Source organism: Maylandia zebra, linkage group LG4, assembly GCF_041146795.1.
Source record: "Maylandia zebra isolate NMK-2024a linkage group LG4, Mzebra_GT3a, whole genome shotgun sequence".
Taxonomy (NCBI): Eukaryota; Metazoa; Chordata; class Actinopteri; order Cichliformes; family Cichlidae; genus Maylandia; species Maylandia zebra.
Window position 1 is genome coordinate 37,102,256 of NC_135170.1, and position 20,866 is coordinate 37,123,121.

Genomic DNA, 20,866 nt, shown 5'->3' on the forward strand with positions numbered 1-20,866 from the left:
AGCATCAGCACCAGGATCACCATGAGGTACTCTGCTTTTCGCCATGGCTGTACTCTCAAGGTGTACCTGTGCAGTACTGTTTAAGACTCCAACAGGAAAATTAAGAGGTGCTTCCTGTTTGAGTCATTCTCTAACTTTCATTGTAGACTTCAATAATATTTACCAAAGGTGAGTCTCATGAAGTAAAGTTCCCTACAGGTCCTTCTGCCTCTCACCTATCGCTCTCTCTTTGCAGGTGTGTACTGTGACCTGTCGGTGGATGGGATAGGAACCTGTTGGCCTCGGAGTGCAGCAGGTGAGCTGGTCTCCAGACCGTGTCCTGAGCAGTTCAACGGGATCCACTACAACACCACCAGTAAGTGCCACCTGCTCAGATGTAGAGACTATCATGCTAACACGTTCACAGACAGTTTCTGATGTGTGAATGTGACGACAGCTACACACTTTCTCTCAGACACAGGCAGAGTTTTTTCTCTCATAAATTTAGATTTTTATTTTTTTACCTTTAGGGGCAACGACGAGCTGTTGACCGTTCTCTCCTAGAGGGGGCATGTTTTTCACAGTATATACTCTGTCTCCATTGTCTTCAACTGATCTTTATCCACAGCCAATCAGAGGCTGCCAATTAAGTGTCAGCCAATCACAGTTTCACACTCTGTGTTCTCAGTGACGTCCAACACCCACTCCGTACCAGGAGGAGCTGACTTCTTCTGTGCCAACTGTCTTCATTATATCCACTGTGTGTGTGGGTGGCATAAATGTCCTGTTTAATTAAAGGTTTAGGTTGCCAATCGAACTTAATAGCATGAGTCATCTGTGTGTGTGTGTGTGTGTGTGTGTGTGTGTGTGTGTGTGTGTGTGTGTGTGTGTGTGTGTGTGAGTGAGTGAGAGAGAGACCAGCTGGAGCTCATGTTTCACTGGACCTTTATAATTTCTTCACACACAGAAAAAATCTTGCCTCTGATGTAATTTGGCATCTGATCGGGTAACATGTTAATAAAGCGTCTGTCTGTGGGCACTGATGTATTGATCTGATCAGACTGATGTAAATCAAACACAGCGTGCACTGATGAGGTGGGTGATCAGGGGCGTAAGGCCCTGATGACAGCTCAGTAGTTGCCATGGTTACACTGGAGTTGAGTTGGGTTGTGTTGTCTTCAGATTCTGATCAGTTCTCTCTAATAATGATTGATTGAGATATTGATGGATGATTAGGTCCAGTTCTGTTTGTGAGCTGTGAGTCTGAGGACCCAGAACCAGATCCAGAACCTGAGCTGGTTTATCGATGTCAGGGAGCAGACATGTCAGAGGGAATAACTGTGGATGAAATGCTGTTCCTAATTTAAATAAATTCAGATCAAACTGAGGTTATTGTACTTGGCCCTGAAAATCTTAGAAATATGGTATCTAAGCAGATTCTTACTCTGGATGGCATTACCTCGGCCTCCAGTGACGCTGTGAGGAACCTTGGAGTCATTTTTGACCAGGACATGTCCTTCAACGCACATATTAAACAAATATGTAAGACTGCGTTCTTCCATTTGTGCAACATCTCTAAAGTTAGAAATATCCTGTCTCAGAGTGACGCTGAAAAACTAGTTCATGCATTTATTACTTCCAGGCTGGACGACTGTAATTCATTATTATCAGGAAGTCCTAAAAACTCCCTGAAAAGTCTTCAGTTAATCCAAAATGCTGCAGCAAGAGTCCTGACAGGGACTAGAAAGAGAGAGCAGATTTCTCCTGTATTGGCTTCCTGTTAAATCCAGAATTCAAAATCCTGCTCCTCACATACAAGGTCTTAAATAATCAGGCCCCATCTTATCTTAATGACCTTGTAGGACCATATCGCCTCTGTCAGTGCGCCCCAGGGTGGCTGTGGCTACAGTGTAGCTTGACATCACCAGTGTGTGAATGTGTGTGTGAATGGGTGAATGCGTAAAGCGCTTTGGAGTCCTTAGGGACTAGTAAAGTGCTATACAGGCCATTTACCATTTTATATCACCGTATTAGAGCACTGCTGGTTTACTTGTCTAACTAGGGTATTTCACTAGCTGAGACCACATCCTCATTTAGATCTGACAACAGATGCTGAAGAATTGTGAACTGATGCTGCAGTTTGGGGAAGGCCTCATAGTGGACTGACAGCAGCTACTCGGCGGATCCCCAAAGAAGGAAACCCCCTAAAAGTAGTAATGAAGTGCCTTGAGGCAATAGAATTGAACTGAATTGAACTTTACAAAGGTCTTGGAGATTCTTGCAAATATACAATTGGTAGGTTTGTAATGACCGGCCAATTACAAGCCTACCCATGGTCAGAGATTCCTTTGCTAGAAGCGGGTGTTGCTGCACTGATGCAGAAGGAATGGCCAGAGAAAAGATTAGGAGAAACTCCAGACAATGAGAGAACTTGATGAAAGTGTGAAAGAAACCAGGATCTGGTAGAAACGTGGATAAACACAATGATAAACAGTTTTTGAAGGTGAGGTGTGCTGGAATTTTCTAAGGTTGAGGTAATTGGTCAGCGGACCATGGGGGCTTAGACATGAGCTGATTTTGAAGAGAACCACCTTCTGCCATAATAACCACCAATGCAGATAGATGAAGGAGCAACATCTGTTTAGAGCTGAATGTGGTCAGGGTGGGACAACTGATCATCAAAACGAAAGTGATGCCATTCCTGTGAGCGAGACGTTGCCAGAGTGATTATGGCAAGGACTGATGGTTTAGATGCCGCAAGTGGTAGCAATTATGCACAGAGCAAAGTTTAGGTGTCCAACAGGAAGAGCAGCAGTCCTTTAGCACAAGAGGGAACAAGGAGAAAGTTTTGAAGGACGAGATTGATACAATTAATGTGACATTAATACTTCTCTGAACAAAGAAGCCTGGAACTAAATGTTGTCAAGGGTTACGCCAAAAAAAACCTCCTGTTTCTCTTCTGACAATGGAACGCCAAGTTCAGTGAAAATTGACTTCAGGGTGGATACCTCAAGAGCTGGAGAGGTGATATGACCAGGAAATCGTTGAGAAGATGGACCAGATATGGAACTTTATGGTTGTTAGAGACATTCCAAAGTAAGTCTCCAAATGTTGATTCTGTTCATCTGGACGTAGCGTTTTGTGGGAGAAACGTTTCATCACTCATCCCGGTGACTTCTTCAGTCTCAGCTGACTGCAGGTTTCAATCTTATAAACAGTACGTTTGCATAATGACTGAAACCAGCCCACTCAAGGAACAATGGGCTGGGAGGTCAGTTCCAGGATCTAAATCAAGGATTTATACATCGCGGAAAACTAAACAACCAAACAGAAGAGCCACCTCGTCAGGCCAGGGCCCTGCAGTCTACGCTGGTTTGAGGGCAGAGTCAAGGAGGCCATTTACATGAAATGGGAAAGACCATCTCTGAATCGAGGAGGGGGCCCAAGGGTACATCTGTCACGATCGTACAATGCTGTGATTGCAGCCATTCTCCACCTCTCTGTGAATGGGTTAGCAGCAGCTTTCCTCTGGTTCACCTGATGCTCCACCTCACGAGGCACGTGATCAATAGTGGGACAGGACAAGGACAAGTCCCAATAGGGCTTAATATCTGGGTCTCTCCACTGGCTGGTACTAGAACTGAAGAAGTTTCTCGGATGAAATGTCTCCAAGAAACTTAAAGAGGTCCAGACGCTTTTCTTTCCGAGCTCCTTACACCGTCTCACTGCATTCAATCATTACTTATTATTAACCTTTTCATGCATGAATTATAACAACCTCAATCAGGTTTTTTGTTCATCTTTAGGCATGAAAAAAAGATGAAAAAAAGATTTTTCAACTTCATTTTTTATTAAACACAATATTTACATTACTGCAAAGCAGAATACCAGGAACCTAAGGCTGGAGGGTTGTCTGCTCACTCATCCAGGTAAGGAATCCCAAAAGTTAATTCTGTTCGTCTGGGAGAAACTTTTCATCATCATCAGGTGGCTTCTCCAGTCTCAGGTGAACAGAAGCAACCTTTTGGGACTAAGTAGGGTTAATTCAAAAATTACTATTACTTCTATTACTAATTGGTTTTGTCTCGTGGGAGTGTCTTTATTTCCACAGTATTAACTCCAGTTTTCGGGCCCTGTTACATACATTTCAGGGTAATATTACTCAACTGTTAACATATTTGCTACTTCTATAGCACATTTGATTACAACAGCAACGATGACCAAAGTGCTGTACAAAAATGCAAAAATGCAAAACAACTAGTACCAAATAACTTTGGTACTAGTACTAATTTGATAGTAAATTACAAAATACCACAGTATTACGTTCTTGTTTAGCCCTCGTTAGCCTGCTATTACCACTTTATTACGAGCTGTAATGGAAAAAAGAAAACTTTATTCAGCTGTAAAGTCATAAACAAAGTCATCATTTGTTTGACATCAGGACGTGTTGTTTTAGTTAAGCGCTTCATAAGAGAGCAGCTGGATTCTGTGGTTCACATCTGTCAGAAAACTGTTTAACTCGACTGAAGGCTTCACGGCTCAGGTCATTACTTGGACAGGCTGACAGAAAAAACAGACTTTGTGAGCACGGTTGGGATCAGCTTTTTTAACCTGTAGCTCTGTGACTCACGTGTCATGTGACTCGTATTTTACCTGTACTGACAGTAACGCGTTGATGTTTGTGTTCAGATCGGGTCTACAGAGAGTGTCAGGTGAACGGCAGCTGGGCGGCTCGAGGAAACTACAGCCAGTGCACCGAGATCATCGTCCTGGTGAGAAGCACCAACGCCAATCACTGATCAATATGCTCTGACCGTGTTTCTATTACTGATGAGCTCGTAAACCCGAACAGAGCCTTAACTAACACGATGTTTGGTAGTAATGCACAAGTCCTTTTAAAGGAGGAAATCATGATCAGTGTGTGGCAGTTTAAAAGGAGTTAGTGCAGGTTTCACTCGTATGTTTGTTATTGGGCCCAAAATGAGGGTAACGATGTGACATCACTAAAGCTCCGCCCACCCTCTGTCATTACTCTGACAGACCAAGGACAACTACGTCCCCAGATGATACATGGGACAGGAAAACACTTTCAGTGTGTGTGTGTCTTTGTGTGTGTTCACACGTCTGCTGGGTGATAATGGTCTTCTCTGATATTCTCATCAATATTGGATTTAGATTCACTCTGAGTGTTGTCTGATGACATCAGAATGCTCATACCACCCGCCCGTCTGTCTGTCTGCCTCAGGCTTATATACTGGTGTCATCAGAGCATGACACACATACCTACACACACACACACACACACACACACACACACACACACACACACACACACACACATATATGTTGGGTCTGTGTTTCCACATGCCCCGCTAGTTTAGAGACTTATTCCTCATGAAGAACGGAAAACAAGACAGAACATCTTCAACCGGCTTTTTACCCGCTAACAAGGGAAGTTTGGTCAGAACCAGCTCCTCACCTGTCTCTAGCCCAAATCCTTCAAAGAGTAGCTTCCCTCGCAGCTATTTATTCCCATGATAGTTACAGTACACAATACAACACAACACAAGTACCTCCCACCGTAAAACCCCCCAATGGTTACAAAGACAAGGCACTGTGTGTGTGTGTGTGTGCACGTGTATGCATGTGCAAGAATGTGTGTGTGTGTGTGTGTGTGTGTGTCTGTGTGCGTGACTTCCTGATCACAACATCCTTGGTCATAAAGGGGGTAATCTCCCCCACACCCAATATATGGTTCAATTCCTGTATTGGTTCTAGGGCTGCCACGATTAGCTTAACTAGTCACGATTACGTCGACTATCAAAATCGTCGACGACTAATTTAATAGTCGATGCGTCGTTTAAAGCTTTGTAAGAACACAAAAGACGCAGGAATAAGTAGTAGGATTTAAGAGTGTAATAACGGACTGAAACAGAAGATGGCAGCACTGCATGTACAAGGATGCCAGCTACCGTTAAACCCCGAAGAAGAAGAAGAAGCTGTGTCCCAGAATTCATAGCGCGGCCCAGCTCAGTTTCCAAAAATGGCGGGAGCTAGTTAGTTTTAATGTTACTCTTATTATTCTTTCTGGGTCACAAAATAAACGTTTAACATATTTTCAGGCTGGAATGTAGCTGTGTAAACCTCAAATATCTGCTCAGTTTATCAAGACACCGCATATTTTCAAAAGCGCTCCGACGTTTTCGGAGACGTCTGTTACCCACTAGCTTGATAGCTAGCCGGGGGCTAGGCTCACTAGCGCCGTGAGAACAGCGGACTCCCGGCAAATCGTTTTCAAACCCACCGCTGTCTTTCGCTACTCAGGTTAAACATGATATATATGAGTCACTTAGATAACTTAACAATGTTATTGTTTGGCTTTTTTTAGTATTTTATTTGTTCCTGAGTAAATCGGTTTGGCTGAGATTAAAGTTATAGTTTTTACACAGCGGAATAAACGTCAAGCAGACAGCTGATTATCAGAAGTGTGAGATGCTCCAGAATTTACTCCGGTGTCCTGTTATATTTTAGATAGCAAGGAATTTATTAAACTTCACCGAAACAATCTGCAAATTTCATTAAAATTTAATAAACTATCATCTTGTCTTTATTTTTAGTTAGCACCTTAAACACTTAAAGATGTAAGCTAATGATAGTTATATAAGAGCAGATGCTGCTGGTGCAATAAGCTGTACGTTTTACGTCCAACGGATGCATGATCTGATTAGTCGACTAACCGCAAAAATAATTGGTGAGTAGTTGACTATCAAAATAATTGTTTGTGGCAGCCCTAATTGGTTCACCATATGCACAACACAGTGAAACCATAAAAAGGGCAGGAAGGTTAGCAAACATCAAACAGAATCTTCACATGGGATGAGCTTGTGATAAAACACTGCAGCCTCCCCCCAGAACCTCGAGAGGCTGGGGGGGAGGGCCTTTGAACACAGAGTTTGAAACAATGTAGAGGTGGTAAGCATAAAACATTTAACAATTCACTTTAACAATATATATATAGGTACATATTTAAGAGAAACAGGAAAAAGTTTGGAAACACCTTCTCATTTAGTGGTTTAAACTGGATCTGCTGGGATCAGTATAACCGGTTTCTGCATCACTCCGCTGCAACAGTTCGGCCCAAACCAACTCCTCGACTCTGCTTTGTGTTTTTAAGAAGACAAGGAGTCTCTGATCGATCGTTGCCACTTTATTTCCTGAATGGAAACAATGGTGTTTTATCAGTGCAAAAGCTCGCCACACACCACTCCGCACAGCGCACTCTCGTATGGCTACGGCAGACTGGCAGCGATTACTGCAGCAATATTACAATTTTTAATGTACAATAAAATAACAGCAACAACAAATGATGTACCTGAATGGAAACAACGGTGTTTTATCAGTGCACAGGCTCGCCACACACCACTCCGCACAGAAACACTACAGCAGAACATCCCATTAGCATTCTGCTTTAGCACACAGTTTTACACAGTAATAAACAAATGAAAAGTACATAAACTGGTGTTGGACATGTGTCCACTAAGCACTTATTACACTTGGTGCCCATCAGCTAATCAAACATGTTTTATGTTTTATGTGTACTACTTAGCTATATCGTGTGCCGAACAATACAACTCACCTCTCGTATGGCTACGGCAGACTGGCAGCAATTACTGCAGCCAGCCTCACCTAACCAGCCACACTGAGGGGGGGGGGGGGGCTGTTTCCCCATTACACTGACATTTGTGGCAAGTGGAATAATACCACATAAACACTGTTACATCAGCACCTCACTGTGAAACTGGCTGCTGGATTTCCTGACAGGAAGACAGCAGACAGTACGGGTCAGCAGCATCACCTCCAGCACAATAACACTGAGTACATGGGCTCCCCAATGATGTGTGCTGAGCCCCCTGCTCTTTACTCTGCTGACCCACGCCTGCACACCATCACACAGCTCCAACCGTTTCATCAAGTTTGCAGACGACACAACTGTGGTAGGTCACATCAGCAACAACGATAGGGCCTGCTACAGGAGTGAAGTTAAACATCTGGCTGAGTGGTGCAGCAACAACAACCTGTCCCTGAATGTGGAGAAGACCAAGGAGATCATCACAGAAATCAGGAGAGCTCACACCCTGCACACCCCACTAACCATCAATGGTGCTCCTGTGAGGGTAAGCAGCACCAAGTTCCTGGCTGTGCACATCTCAGAAGATCTCTCCTGGTCAAGAACACAGCATCACTGGTCAGCGAAGCCCAACAGCTACTCTACTTCCTCTGCAAACTGAGGACAACGAGAGATTCAACCCCCATTATGAGCACCTTCTACAGAGGCGCCGTGGAGAGCATCCTCACCGCTGCATCACTGTGTGGTATGACTCCTGCACTGGGCCCTGCTGGAAAAGTTACAACAGGTAGTGAAAGCAACAGAGAGGATTGTGGGTACCTCTCTTCCCTCCCTCCAGGACATCTGCTGCACCCGCCTCATCTGGAAAAGCCTCTGCATCACAGTGACTCCACCCATCTGTCCAACAGCTTCTTCAGTTTGCTGCCACCAGGAAGGCGACTGAAGAGCCTCGGGGCCAGAACCAGCAGACTGAGAGACAGCTTCATCCAATTTTTATTTTTATAAAATTGGATCGTTGCACCCCTAGTATTTATGTATATGTATTAGAGGTGCAACGATACACAAAATTCACGGTTCGGTTCGGTTTGGTTCGATACTTTGGTGTCACGGTTCGATATTTTTTCGATACAAAAAAATGTTCATGCCTTTTTAATTTGTCATTTATTAAAATTATAAATATATATTTTAACTCAAGTACAGTTTTTAAATTTAATGTTGCTGAAACAACAAAATAATAGTAATAATAAAAAAATCTATCTGATGGAGAAATCACTCATCTTTGGAAAAGAGAGTTTATTACAGAGAAATGTCTCTTTCCAAAATAAAAGCTATACTATACGCTTCTTCTGGGCTATATTCTCAGCAGCATATTAAACATATCAGGTCCCCATAAGGAGAATCACGTGCTAACGGCTGTCTAAATGACTCGGGTAAAGCATGCGTGCTTGTTGTTTTTGTCTGCTTCCACTTGTCTTTGCACGAGGATGATGTCGGAGTAAATGTGCAGTCATATTCGTTGTGTTCCCACTAGTGCTGTCAGCGTTAATCTCATTAATATGACATTAACGCCATAACCAGTGATGGGAATAACGCCGTTACAAGTAACGTTTTTTTGGCCTGTCCCATTTGGTTCTTTAGCCGTCAGAATTGTTGTCTGAAGACCAACAAGGATACCCAATGGATTTACTTTGCCAAGTGGATCATCACGGCCTTGCCGTATTGGTATTTGATCGACCTTTGTTGTTATTGTTTATAATATTTTATTTTCAGTTGTTACAGATGGGACAGACATGACTAGAGGATAGGAAAGGGAGAAAGAAAGATGAAGGAAAAGAAAAACAGAAGGGAAGAGGGACAGTGAGAAAGGGGGGGAGAAAAAAAATAAAAATCTCCTGGATCACCTGTTGAGAGAAAAAGAAGAGAAAACAAGCAAAAAAAACCAGAGCAACATACTAAACACAACACCATCACGTTAATCTAGCTAAGTGTAAACTGCAGTAAATACTAAATATTGAATGTTGTTGTGCAGCACGCAGGACCGACAGCGCACAATGTGCTTTGAGGTAGCAGCCAAGAAAGGTGTAGTTTATGTCTATGAACAGTGAACACCTGTGTGCACACCTGTGTGGATCAGCGCGCTTGTATTCAAAAGGTTTCCCCATGTAATCGTCTGCAAGAGGGTGTAGAGAGCCATAGCCCCGCCCCCAGGGCATGAAGCTGGCATGGAGGAGATCCAGACATGTAGAGGCCCCAGAGTGCGAGAGCCCAAGGAGGAGCACCAGGGGGGCATCCGTGCCACCCTCTTGGGAAGAGCTGAGGAGAGCCCCAGACAAGGGGTCACCCAGTAGCCACGGAGCAGAAACCAGAGGGGGCTGCACTGGCGTGCCCGCCAGCTGTGCCAGAGTGAGCCGAGCCGCAGGCCCAGAGGCCGGAGGCCCGAGGGCCCCCTTTGCCCCGGAAGAGGCACCAGGACCCGCCAAGTAGCCACCGGGAGTGAGCTGGTACATACCAACGCACCGACCCCTGAGGGCATCAGTTACCGGCAGGGAGTAAGGTGTTACTAACGGCGTTACTTTTTTCAGTAACGAGTAATCTAACTAATTACTATTCCTGTCGTTACAACGCCGTTACAGTTACTAACAAGTAAATGCGGTCCATTACTATTTTTCAACAAACAGACGGTTGAAGCTCTGTTCAGCTTACCGCATCTTATATCAGTTGAACGGATTAGCTGACTACGTAAGTAATCTGGACGCTACAGCTGTTAAGAGATATACTCTAAAGCACTTCTTCAGTAGAGACTCAGAGAAGAGAAACACACAGAACTTCTTGCTAGCAAGGGCAGTCTCCAGAACTGGGACTCGCACTGAGAAACTGCCCCGGTCTTTATTTATACTTCAGTGGGTGCTTGTGTGTGTGTGTGTGTGTGTGTGTGTGTGTGTGTGTGTGTGTGTGTGTGTGTGTGTGTGTGAGACCCCATAAACGACTTCATCTAAACAAAAAGCACTTAGACTAGAACAGATATAGCTACGTTAATCCTACCGTAAAACAATAAGACAAGGTACGACCTCTCCCATACTCCTAGGATGTGGGGGTGAAGCCAGAACACCCTGGAATGTCACAGACCTCCTAGGATGAGACATTCTTTCAATATGCCACCAACTATATACTTCTAAACACAAATGATTACATGCAGTATTCTACCATATGCAAACTTACACCATTAAAAGATTATACTGACTACTAAGTACAATTTTCCTATTGACAACAGCCCACTCACATCCTGGGTCATTTCACCTGAGGAAATCACATGATAGGGTGGGGCAAGGTCTCACAACCTCGGCTGGTAGTGACCCACACCTGTTTTCACACCTTGGCTCATGTGATTAGATAGATTCATTCATTTATTTGTTCATTTCAGGCACAACAGAAATACATATATTGAACATAAAGTGCACAAAACAAAAACAAAAATTACCTGAAAAGGAGTGGGACGAAGAAAACTTATTAAATCCCACCCCTATACTCACTGATCAATAGTGGGTCAGCGACCCCCTTAGTGACTCTGCATCATTTGCTCTTAGAACTGAAGAAGCTTCTTGGATGAAACACCTTCAAGAAACTTAAAGTCCAGACCTTTTTTTACCAAGCTCCTCATATCACCATGAACCTTCAGCAGACCTACTGATCTCTAATCTAGCACATGACCTATACCAGGTTACTTCTGCAGCTTTAGTTACCATGGAGATGAGAACCGATGAGTTAAGCTGGAATGTACTCTGCTTAATACAGAGCTCAGGTGTTTGCAGGTGGCAGGAAGTCACTGAAGCATGATTTCTGCCCTCTCAGCCACACAGCATCGATTTGTAACCTTTGTTTGATTTTAACAAGTTTTCTGCATTCTCCTGATCCACACACCCTCTCACACACACAGAATAAACTGAAACAGTCAGTGACAAGTGTGAGAACATGAGTGATCAAACGTCAGTGTGAATGAGTCCTCAGAGAGCGAGAACCATCTGGAGCCTCTGTGTGTGTGAACACTAAGGGGGCGGATCCCTTTGAGGTCCAGGTGGGAAGCTGGTCCATTTGCTGTGGGCAGCGTTTCCCTGGGGTCCTCACAAAGGCACAAAGAACAACGTGTGTGTGTCTATAAGTCCATATGTAATGTCATGTGGTCTGCTTTGTGTGTGTGTGTGTGTGTGTGTGTGTGTGTGTGTGTGTGTGTGTGTGATAGAGAAAGAGAGAGAGAGAGAGGAGAGAGCATCTCCCACTGAGACAATCTGTCACCCATTTCCTGCTCTCCTGTGATTGGCCAGAAGAGCTGGCTGCTGGTCAATCACAGACCGTAATTAACAAGCAAGGTGTGCGTGTGTGTTTACAGTGCAACGAGGCTGAGCATGAAAGGAAAGTTGCATAACTGTTCATTATTATTATGGCACAAACACATAGTTGTTTTGATTACACGTTTGGCATAATTTTTAATCATCTAAATGAAAACAACATGTTGCTATGGAAACATGCACACAGAGAAAGGATGTGATTGTAAACTGATTATTGGATAGATTTTGTAAAGGGCATGACCCCCGTTACACCTCAGCATCTCATGTGAAAGCTGCGACTCTGAACAGAAACATAACCTAAACTAACCTCGTATTGTGGCGATACGGTCTCTCAATCACACACCACACAGTACTGACCCACACATACAGTTCTTACACACACACTGGACTTTCTGGACTTTGGTTTTGCACAACACTGGTCACTATATTCTTCATTTCCAGTTAATACTTGTACAGCTGCTGTTATTGTGTATATATTTATTTATATTTAGATTTCTTCATACATTCTTATATAGTTCTATATTGTGTATTTTGTTGTACAGTTATTTTATTTTCAACTTTAATTTATATATTTTATCTTATTCCTTCCCAGTTAAATTTACCCTTCATTCTAATTTGTGTTGTACAGTTATTTCATTTTTAACCTTAATTTATATTTTATTCCTTCCTAGTTAAATTTACCCTTTTTAATTTTTCATATTTATTTCCTATCTTATTCATAGCCTTTTCCTTTTTTGTTTTCTTTAGGTCACGAGCAGTTGTCCAAGCATTTCACTACATATCGTACTGTGTATGACTGTGTACGTGACAAATAAAAATTTGAATTTGAATTGGGTTATCTCAATTGTTCAGTTGTTCTCCTGACTGAAGTTTGGTCCGTGTACAGCGTCCTGCCATGCAATTGCATTTGTTCCTAACCCATCCAAACTTCAGTAACCCTACAAACGTCACTGCTGTTTAGTTTTCTGTCTTCATTTCATTTTAAATCCCTCACTCAGAACATGGTATTGTATATTATTTAATCTTAAAAATTTTTTGGAGACCTCCCACATACCACTAGAGGGAGCCCACATACCACCAGTGTGGTATGAGTTTGAGAACCACTGCTACAGAGGTCTTAGAGAACATGAGCTCCTTCACCAGCTCCAGATAAAAACCTTCACCAACCAGGTGGGAATTATTTTTTTATAGGTCAAGACTATAGGATCCAAGGAGAGATCAAAGGTCAAAGACATGACCTCAGATATGCTGTGGTCGAGTCTCAGGGAGCTGTTTATGAAGAATGTTTACTAGTTGATGGATTGGCTGATTGATTTCATTCCAGCACATATTGAAGAAATATCCCATTTACACATATTAGAACATGATACTTGTGCTGGTGGATTATGGGAGGGTGGGGCCTTTGCTGGGTCACCTGACTGTGGGTGGGACTTCTTTGAAGCTCTTTCCTCCTTTGTTTCACTGATTAAGATAAACCTTCAGCTTTGTACCTTCATCTAGAGGAGCAGGAAAAATGTGAGCTCAGTGGGCGGGGCCTTTTCTCCATGACCTTTGAACCTGTTCTAGTTTTACTCTTTCAGACATTTTCATGATGGGGGGAGACTGAGCTCAGAATTTTATAATAAAGATGAAAACATGAAACTGTTGAACTGCTTGGTTGTTTCTGGAGTCATGGGTCAGATCTGACACGTTGTCCTTTCTCGCTCTACTTCCTGTTTCAGAGGAAGAGTAAAGTTCACTATCAGGTGGCTGTCATCATCAACTATTTGGGCCACTGCATCTCTCTGGGAGCGCTGCTGCTTGCCTTCACGCTTTTCATGAGGCTCAGGTAATGCACCTGTTTGTCTGTGTGTACACCTGTCTGAAGACATGTCGCACGCTTGCTGTGAGGACAGCTGAAGGGTTAAGCTTCAGTTCCTGGTTCAGGTTAAAGGATCAGTTATGCGCATCCTCACAAAGAAAGGAGCACAGGTCCAGCCCCCTTGTGGACGGTGAGGGTAATGCAGGTGACTGTACCATGAAGAAGATTAAACAAACCCATGATATCCTTCCATCATCTGGACTCACCTTTACAATGGCGCTCACACAAAGCTAGTTATCAACTCACTAATCCTGCACATTCACATGGAGGGCATCTGACCAATCACAAAGGGGCATTTCGTGGGTCACATGACTCTTCTTCCACAGAAAATAATCCCTGTGAGCGCAACCTGATGTTACAACATGGTGATTAAAAAAAATCTCTAAAGAACAGCGAAGTATGCAAATAAAATGCAACATTGTAGTAAAAAGGATGAGATACGTGCCACAGAAAATTCTTAATCAATTTAGTGCACGCAAACATTTGAATTCCAGGTGATAGTTTATTACTGAGCACGCTCAGTGCTGCTGTTTGTTTCCAAGGTGATGGCTGGAACCACTGAAACATTGTAGCTTCCTGTCCCACAGCCCGATGAAGGAGGCGTGGAAATCAGATCAGAGTGAATGAATATGATTGGCCGATCAGGCGTTCAGGTGTGTGTTCCATGTTTCCAGCAGAGTGGCGAGACTCAGCATCATGTCTGAATGAAGCAGAACACCACATGCACATCCTGTGACAACACCATTATCGACCATAAATCGACAGTGCGTCTTAAGTATGAATTCTGGTTGTGCTTACTGACCTCAAACCAATTTTATGTGGTACACGGCGCTCAAAAATCTGTCAAGAAATGTTTTAATATGACTTTGGTAAGCTACAAAGCCGCACCGCTTGATGGACTGTCGGAGCATCACGGCTACCATAGTCAGGAGCCTCGTGGAGTGATACGTACTGTGCTTCAACGTAATATTATGGTGTGTGTATAAGGACCTGGCACACCTGGAACACCTAGCTGTTAGGATGCTACATGCTTATGAAGTAGATTTCAGACTTAAGGCTATCAGTCACTTTTTGTTTCGCTTAATGCACCTTATGTATGAAAATAGATCCGTTCATTGATACTGCACCTTATAGTCTGAAAAATATGGAAACTGAGAACATTACCTGCTCTGGACACTTTGAGTTTTTATTGCTGCTGTTCAAGGTTTGAAGCTAGATGTGATGACTGATGACAGGTACAGTGCACTGGTCCTGTTTAAGGATAGGATATTAGAGAGAAAAAAACTGTTGTAAATTTGTTTGCTGACAACAGACAAAAACCTATAGAATAAAAATCAATATGTTTATTATTTACTGATCATCAGGGAAGCACAAAGACAGTGCACTGTAATGAGGGGTTTTCCAGGAATGATGATGCTATTTTCTGGCGATCTGATTGGTCTATAGGTGGCGATGTCATACCAATTGATCTGTAATCTGGAACCTAAGCAGGTCTAGAGAAGGTTGGAGTCACAGCACATGTTACCATGGCAGTTTTTCCCAGTAAGTAATAAACTACCTACAGAAAGCCCAGGTTAACCCTGAAGTTATCTGGATAAGCCAAAACCCAGCTTATCTGTATCTATATATCTATATCTGTAATACAGACCTCTGAAGCTGTGATCCAGTAATTAATTACTAAGTAAAACAAGATCAGAATTAATCTGTGCGAACGAAGATGTATAAATCCTGGCAATCCCTCCTGCACTTAACAGCGTACACTATGTTACTCTGTGTCGGGGGACCCGATCCTTTGGGTGGTCTAATGTTTTGGCGCAGCGTGTTTTGGGGTTTAAAAGCCACAGAGACCCAGTGTTTAGAGAAAATGTGTTTCAGCTGCTCCGATACTCCTGACACGTACGGGATCACTACAGGTTTTCGATTAGCCAGCGGTTGTCCTTCTCTCCTGGAGCTTTCTTTAGGAGCCTTCCCAGCTTTGACAAAAATCCAGCTGGGATAACCACATTTACTCAGGGCCTTCTTGATGTGCTGTCCTTCTGCTTCCCTGGCCGCTGTGTCTGTGGGGATGGTGTTCGCTCTGCGTTAGGCGATATGTAAACCGGCAATCGTCAGTCCAATAATTGTCGATGTAATGTAATAATAATGTGTATGTTTTAGTCCCCATAGGGAAATAGCTCCTCTGCATTTAACCCATTCACCCAGTGAAGCAGTGGGCAGCCACTAATGCAGCGCCCGGGGAGCAGTGTGTAGGGACGGTACCTTGCTCAGGGGTACCTCAGGGTAGCCATTCAGTGGAGTCGAACCCCCGACCTTCCGATCATGGGGCCACCACTCTACCTACTGAGCTATCCCTGCCCCATCCCTGTGGTGACTTTTTGATGGGCGGAGCAATGTAATCATACATGTTTACAACACAGAAGTTCAAACATGGACGAACTAATTTCCCCCAAGAAATTAGGGCTGTCAGCGTTAATGCGGTCATCACGATTAACGCGATTAAAATTTGTAACGCTCTCAACCCATCTGAAGCGCAGAATGAACAAACTTTGGACAAACTGCCTGGAATACGTTGGCAGAGACATTTCAGGGATTGTAGCTCAGTCCGGTCCTGATAGGTTAGTTGTTAATCGTCTTTGTCATAATGACGGCGCGTTAACGCTGACAGCACTAAAAGAATATTCACATTCACTAACCACTCCCTTGGTAACGATGAGCAATGAGGGATGAGGAAGTGTGATTAGTGCTGCGGTTTGGGGAAGGCCTTGAAGGGGGACTGGCGATGGCTCTCGGGCCGGGCTGAACCCCCTGTACTAACGAGAAATAAAGGGAGGCAAGGAAGAGAGGAGAGGACAGGAGAAGAGAGAAAAAAAGGGGGGGCAGGGTGGGGCATGAAAATGAGATCAGCGTTTCTTCTCTTCACATTGGAGAAGGGAGGCTTTTATAGGCTGAGGCCAGAGGGGGCGTGAAGGAGGAGTGGTCCCGCTCATGAAATTCAGATGATATCTCCACTAAAGTCGCTTATTTTGGATGAAAGAGGTAAACCTAAGGATGTAACCAAAGCAGTGTGCCACTTGTGCAGACGTATAGTGCGAGCAAAGTTCTCAAAGGCGGCTAACTGGCATGAGCATGTACGTGTTCACCATCCGGCTGAGTATCAGCAGCTTCTGCAGCTCTGTCAACAAGCGTTTGGGCGCTCTCTGAGGAGGGGGCTGTTACAACAGCGCTATCATTGTTTTTTCTGTTGACTGGATCTATTATCGCCATCATTCTTAGCAAACGTACTCATGGGCAAATAAACAAATGAATCGCTGATGGGCTCAGCCTTTTGACGATAGTTGATATAGTCATCCTATCGCCCAACCCTACTCTGCATTGTAGCGTCCTGGTGACACCCAGTTTGTGCTCCAGTAGATGATTATTAATAACAAAGTGATTCTGTTCCCATTCAGACCGCGCAATATCACCCAACAGTTTTTCATCACGTTCGTTTCATCTCCCCATCATATGCTACTACTCTCTTTTATTCATTGGCACAATACTATGCCACTTTTAGAATCACCTGCACTGATAGCTAAGCTGTTTATTTTTCAGGATATAGTTATATTGTTACTTCATTAGAGTTATTTAATATTATATTTGCACTACCCTACAGTATATTACTGTATACTAGTATTGTATATATTGTATATCTTATTCCTCCGTTCCTCTGTCTCTCTTGCTGCATTGAGCATGTGTATGACATAAAAATTTCCCTCGGGATAAAGAAAGTTCTTCTTATATTATGATGAGAGTCAAACCTTAAATACTGATCTGTATGTGTCGGTTTACGGTACACATCAGCTTTTAGATGTCCCCCATTACTGATGGAGATCTCACAGTCTAAGAAGGCTAACCTGCCACTTTGATGTGTCGGTCCACTGAGTGAATGTGATCCGTGAAATGTGAAACGTCCTGAGATTTGATTTTCACCCAGGTGTCATCCATATACCTGAACCAATGACTTGTTCCAGAGTAGGATAGCAAAGCCCTCTTTTCCACTTCTTCCATGTACTAGTTGGCCACTCTTGATAGTCCAGGGTCTATCGAGCAGTTTCAGTAGAATGAGCTTGTGAAATGAATGGACCCCACGCAGCCTCAGGTGACAGTTTTGTCATGTTTTGTTTGCACAACACGTCCTTTCTTTTTCCTTAGGTTGGGAAGTTGGCTTTTCAGCTGCTTCTCCACTCCACACTCAGCTCCTCTCTCGAGCCCCAGCATCACTGAAATAGTCTGATTACTGAGTGGCAGCAGCTGTCCTGCCAGCCACCCTGGCACTGCCCCTCCACTGCATCGGAGCCAGATACCACAGCCCTGCCACAGAGCTCTGCAAAAGCCAGGCTGGAAGATAGAGGCACATTATAAGACAGTTGTAAATAACTAGTTTCCTCCACCTGTGTTTGGTGTGCAGCACACCTGCACCGTCGTGTATGCTCCCAGCGTCATGTAGCTTTGACATGATTCAGGTCCTCGCAGACGGGAGAGTTTTTCAACGTTAGAAATGACACCCTCAGGATGTGATTGATGTTCAGACCCTGATCTTCAGCCTGACCTATTAAACTGAACCATTTCAGCCGTTTTCCTTCTCAGCCTCTGATTGGCAAGCTCAGTTTACCTGATGGTCTTTCAGACTTCAGTTTGAACCCCCTGTGGCGAACCTGAACAATGAGCCGAAGCTTGCTGTTCTCGGCCATCGCCCTTCCTCCACTATGTCTACACTTCATGTTGGTGCTTCAGACCCTTCTTCGTCTTCTCTTCTGCATCACACAGGTTGGTTTTGTTTTCATGGGTCCACCGTTCCAGAGCTTGCTGCCTGGTCTACTTTGTCAAGTCTGATTTTTCTGTTCCTGAGCCTGATTGATGCTTTGAAGCTTCTGGATTTTCTCTGTGATTCTTAACTTGGTGAACAGCTGGGAAACACGGCATCTTCCTCCAGGAGAGTCTTCCTCACTTGACTGAATGTTGTCCTTGACAAACTGCTCAGCATTCTCGCTGATATGCTCGTTTCTTCAGCCCAATGATGACCTCCTTCACACAGCTCCTCTCCTCTTTGAAGCCGGTCACGATTTCTGATGAACGAAATGCTAATTTAACACTTGACTCTAAATTAGTCCTGAGAGTAATGAGAAAGCAGGCTGACTTGGACTCGCAAGTGCTTATTGGCTGATAGTTCTTTATTTATCAAAATGATGCGAATGAAAACAAGCTTTAAAACAAACTGAAAGCTCTCCAATTAAAACATGAGAGGGTGATGCAGGGATGGTGATTGCTGTTAAATATTCCGTCATAATGTTTAAATAAAACAAATTGAAGCCTGTTAAAATGTAATGTACTAAAACCACCAGAAGGTGGCAGCAATGATCTGAAAGGTGTTTCCTGATGCTGCTCTGAAAAAGTCTGATGTTGTGAGATTAGCTGCTCACAAACAGGACAAATGCACAAACACAAAGGTGACCAAAAAGGCGAACATGATGAAATCCAGTTTAAACGACTGAGCGCAGCAGGAACAAGCTGCGGAAAGTTCAGTCCTGAAAAGCTCACCTGACTGTATAGTGTGGAGGTGTTTAAGGAGGAGGCAATCAGTTCAAGTCTGTGTGTTTCAGGAGCATTCGCTGTTTGAGGAACATCATCCACTGGAACCTGATCTCCGCCTTCATCCTGAGGAACGCCACCTGGTTCATCGTCCAGCTAACAATGAATCCCGCTGTTACCGAGAGAAACCAGGTGCTCACGCACTCACACGCACAGACACATACTGACAAACACACTGATGCTGACCGTGACGCTGACTCTGGCCTCTGCAGGTGTGGTGCAGGCTGGTGACGGCAGGTTATAACTACTTCCATGTGACCAACTTCTTCTGGATGTTTGGTGAAGGCTGTTACCTCCACACTGCCGTCGTTCTCACCTACTCAACCGATAAACTCAGGAAGTGGATGTTCATCTGCATCGGGTGGGGTCAGTCCATCTGTCCCCCTTTCTGTCTGTCTACCTGTCCTCCTGTCCCTCTCTCTGCTCACCCGTCTCCCTCTCTGTCTGTCTGCAGGTATTCCATTCCCCATCATCGTGGCGTGGGCTTTTGGGAAGCTGTACTACGACAATGAGAAGTAGGTCATGTGACCAGATAAGACTTCTGCTAAATATAATGTGTTGCAATATTGAACGTGAGGAGTCATGTGACTGTGTTTTGATTGACAGGTGCTGGTTTGGAAAGAGGGCGGGAGTTTATACAGACTACATTTACCAAGGCCCCATGATCCTGGTCCTGCTGGTAGGAGCACAGCCAGTCCACCTTAAAAACACTACAGTCCTCCTTAAACACAGCCAGTCCATCTTAAATTCTGTCAGAGACTGATGCTGATGTTTTGGAGATTCCTTTGACCAGCAAGTGGTGCCGAAGCCTCCATCAGACAGTAGAAACCAGTAAAATCCCATAAAGTCTATAAATATCAGATTTGTTACAGACAGCTGAGAGGATGATTTATCGAGAGAGGAAGAGGAGTGAGATGGTCTGGTTTAACGTGAGAAGACACGTCAGCTGACAAGCTGTCATGTGATGTGGTCTCTGAAACCTGCTAACCTGATCAGACTCAGAGATGTACACACACTGTGAAGTCACATGTGTGTGAGAAACACCTGCACAGGTAACTTGGCTCATAGTCCAGCTGTGTATAAACCTGGAAGTCTTCTTCTCCTCAGATTAACTTCGTCTTCCTGTTCAACATCGTCCGGATCCTGATGACCAAACTCAGGGCATCAACAACCTCAGAAACCATTCAATACAGGTAGAAACACACCTGTAAATAGGAAGAGCGTGACAGCTGAGCTGGGTTTGTGATTGATTGATCAGAAATAAGTCATTGGTTTGGTCTTACAGACAGATGAGAGCAGGTGTGATGTACAGGTGATAGTTAGCTGTCGCCTCACCTTTGCATGTCTCTTTGGAGGTCATCAAACACTCACACTGGCCGTGTCTTTACGGTCTGTCTTCACTGATGTTTATGCAGCTCCTCACATAAA

The 20,866-nt window shown here is 43.9% G+C and overlaps 1 protein-coding gene across 2 annotated transcripts in view; it reads left to right on the forward strand.

The window, feature by feature from the left end:
- The window catches only part of crhr1 (corticotropin releasing hormone receptor 1), a 31,378-nt gene that overhangs the window by 7,681 nt on the left and 2,831 nt on the right, over positions 1-20,866 (forward strand). For both annotated transcript variants that reach the window (XM_004556548.4, XM_076883532.1), the window contains 8 exons: positions 236-355; positions 4,669-4,751; positions 13,671-13,777; positions 19,450-19,570; positions 19,651-19,804; positions 19,893-19,953; positions 20,045-20,117; positions 20,546-20,631. In XM_004556548.4, the coding sequence (XP_004556605.1) occupies positions 236-355; positions 4,669-4,751; positions 13,671-13,777; positions 19,450-19,570; positions 19,651-19,804; positions 19,893-19,953; positions 20,045-20,117; positions 20,546-20,631 (805 nt within the window). The remainder of the gene's footprint in view (positions 1-235; positions 356-4,668; positions 4,752-13,670; positions 13,778-19,449; positions 19,571-19,650; positions 19,805-19,892; positions 19,954-20,044; positions 20,118-20,545; positions 20,632-20,866) is intronic.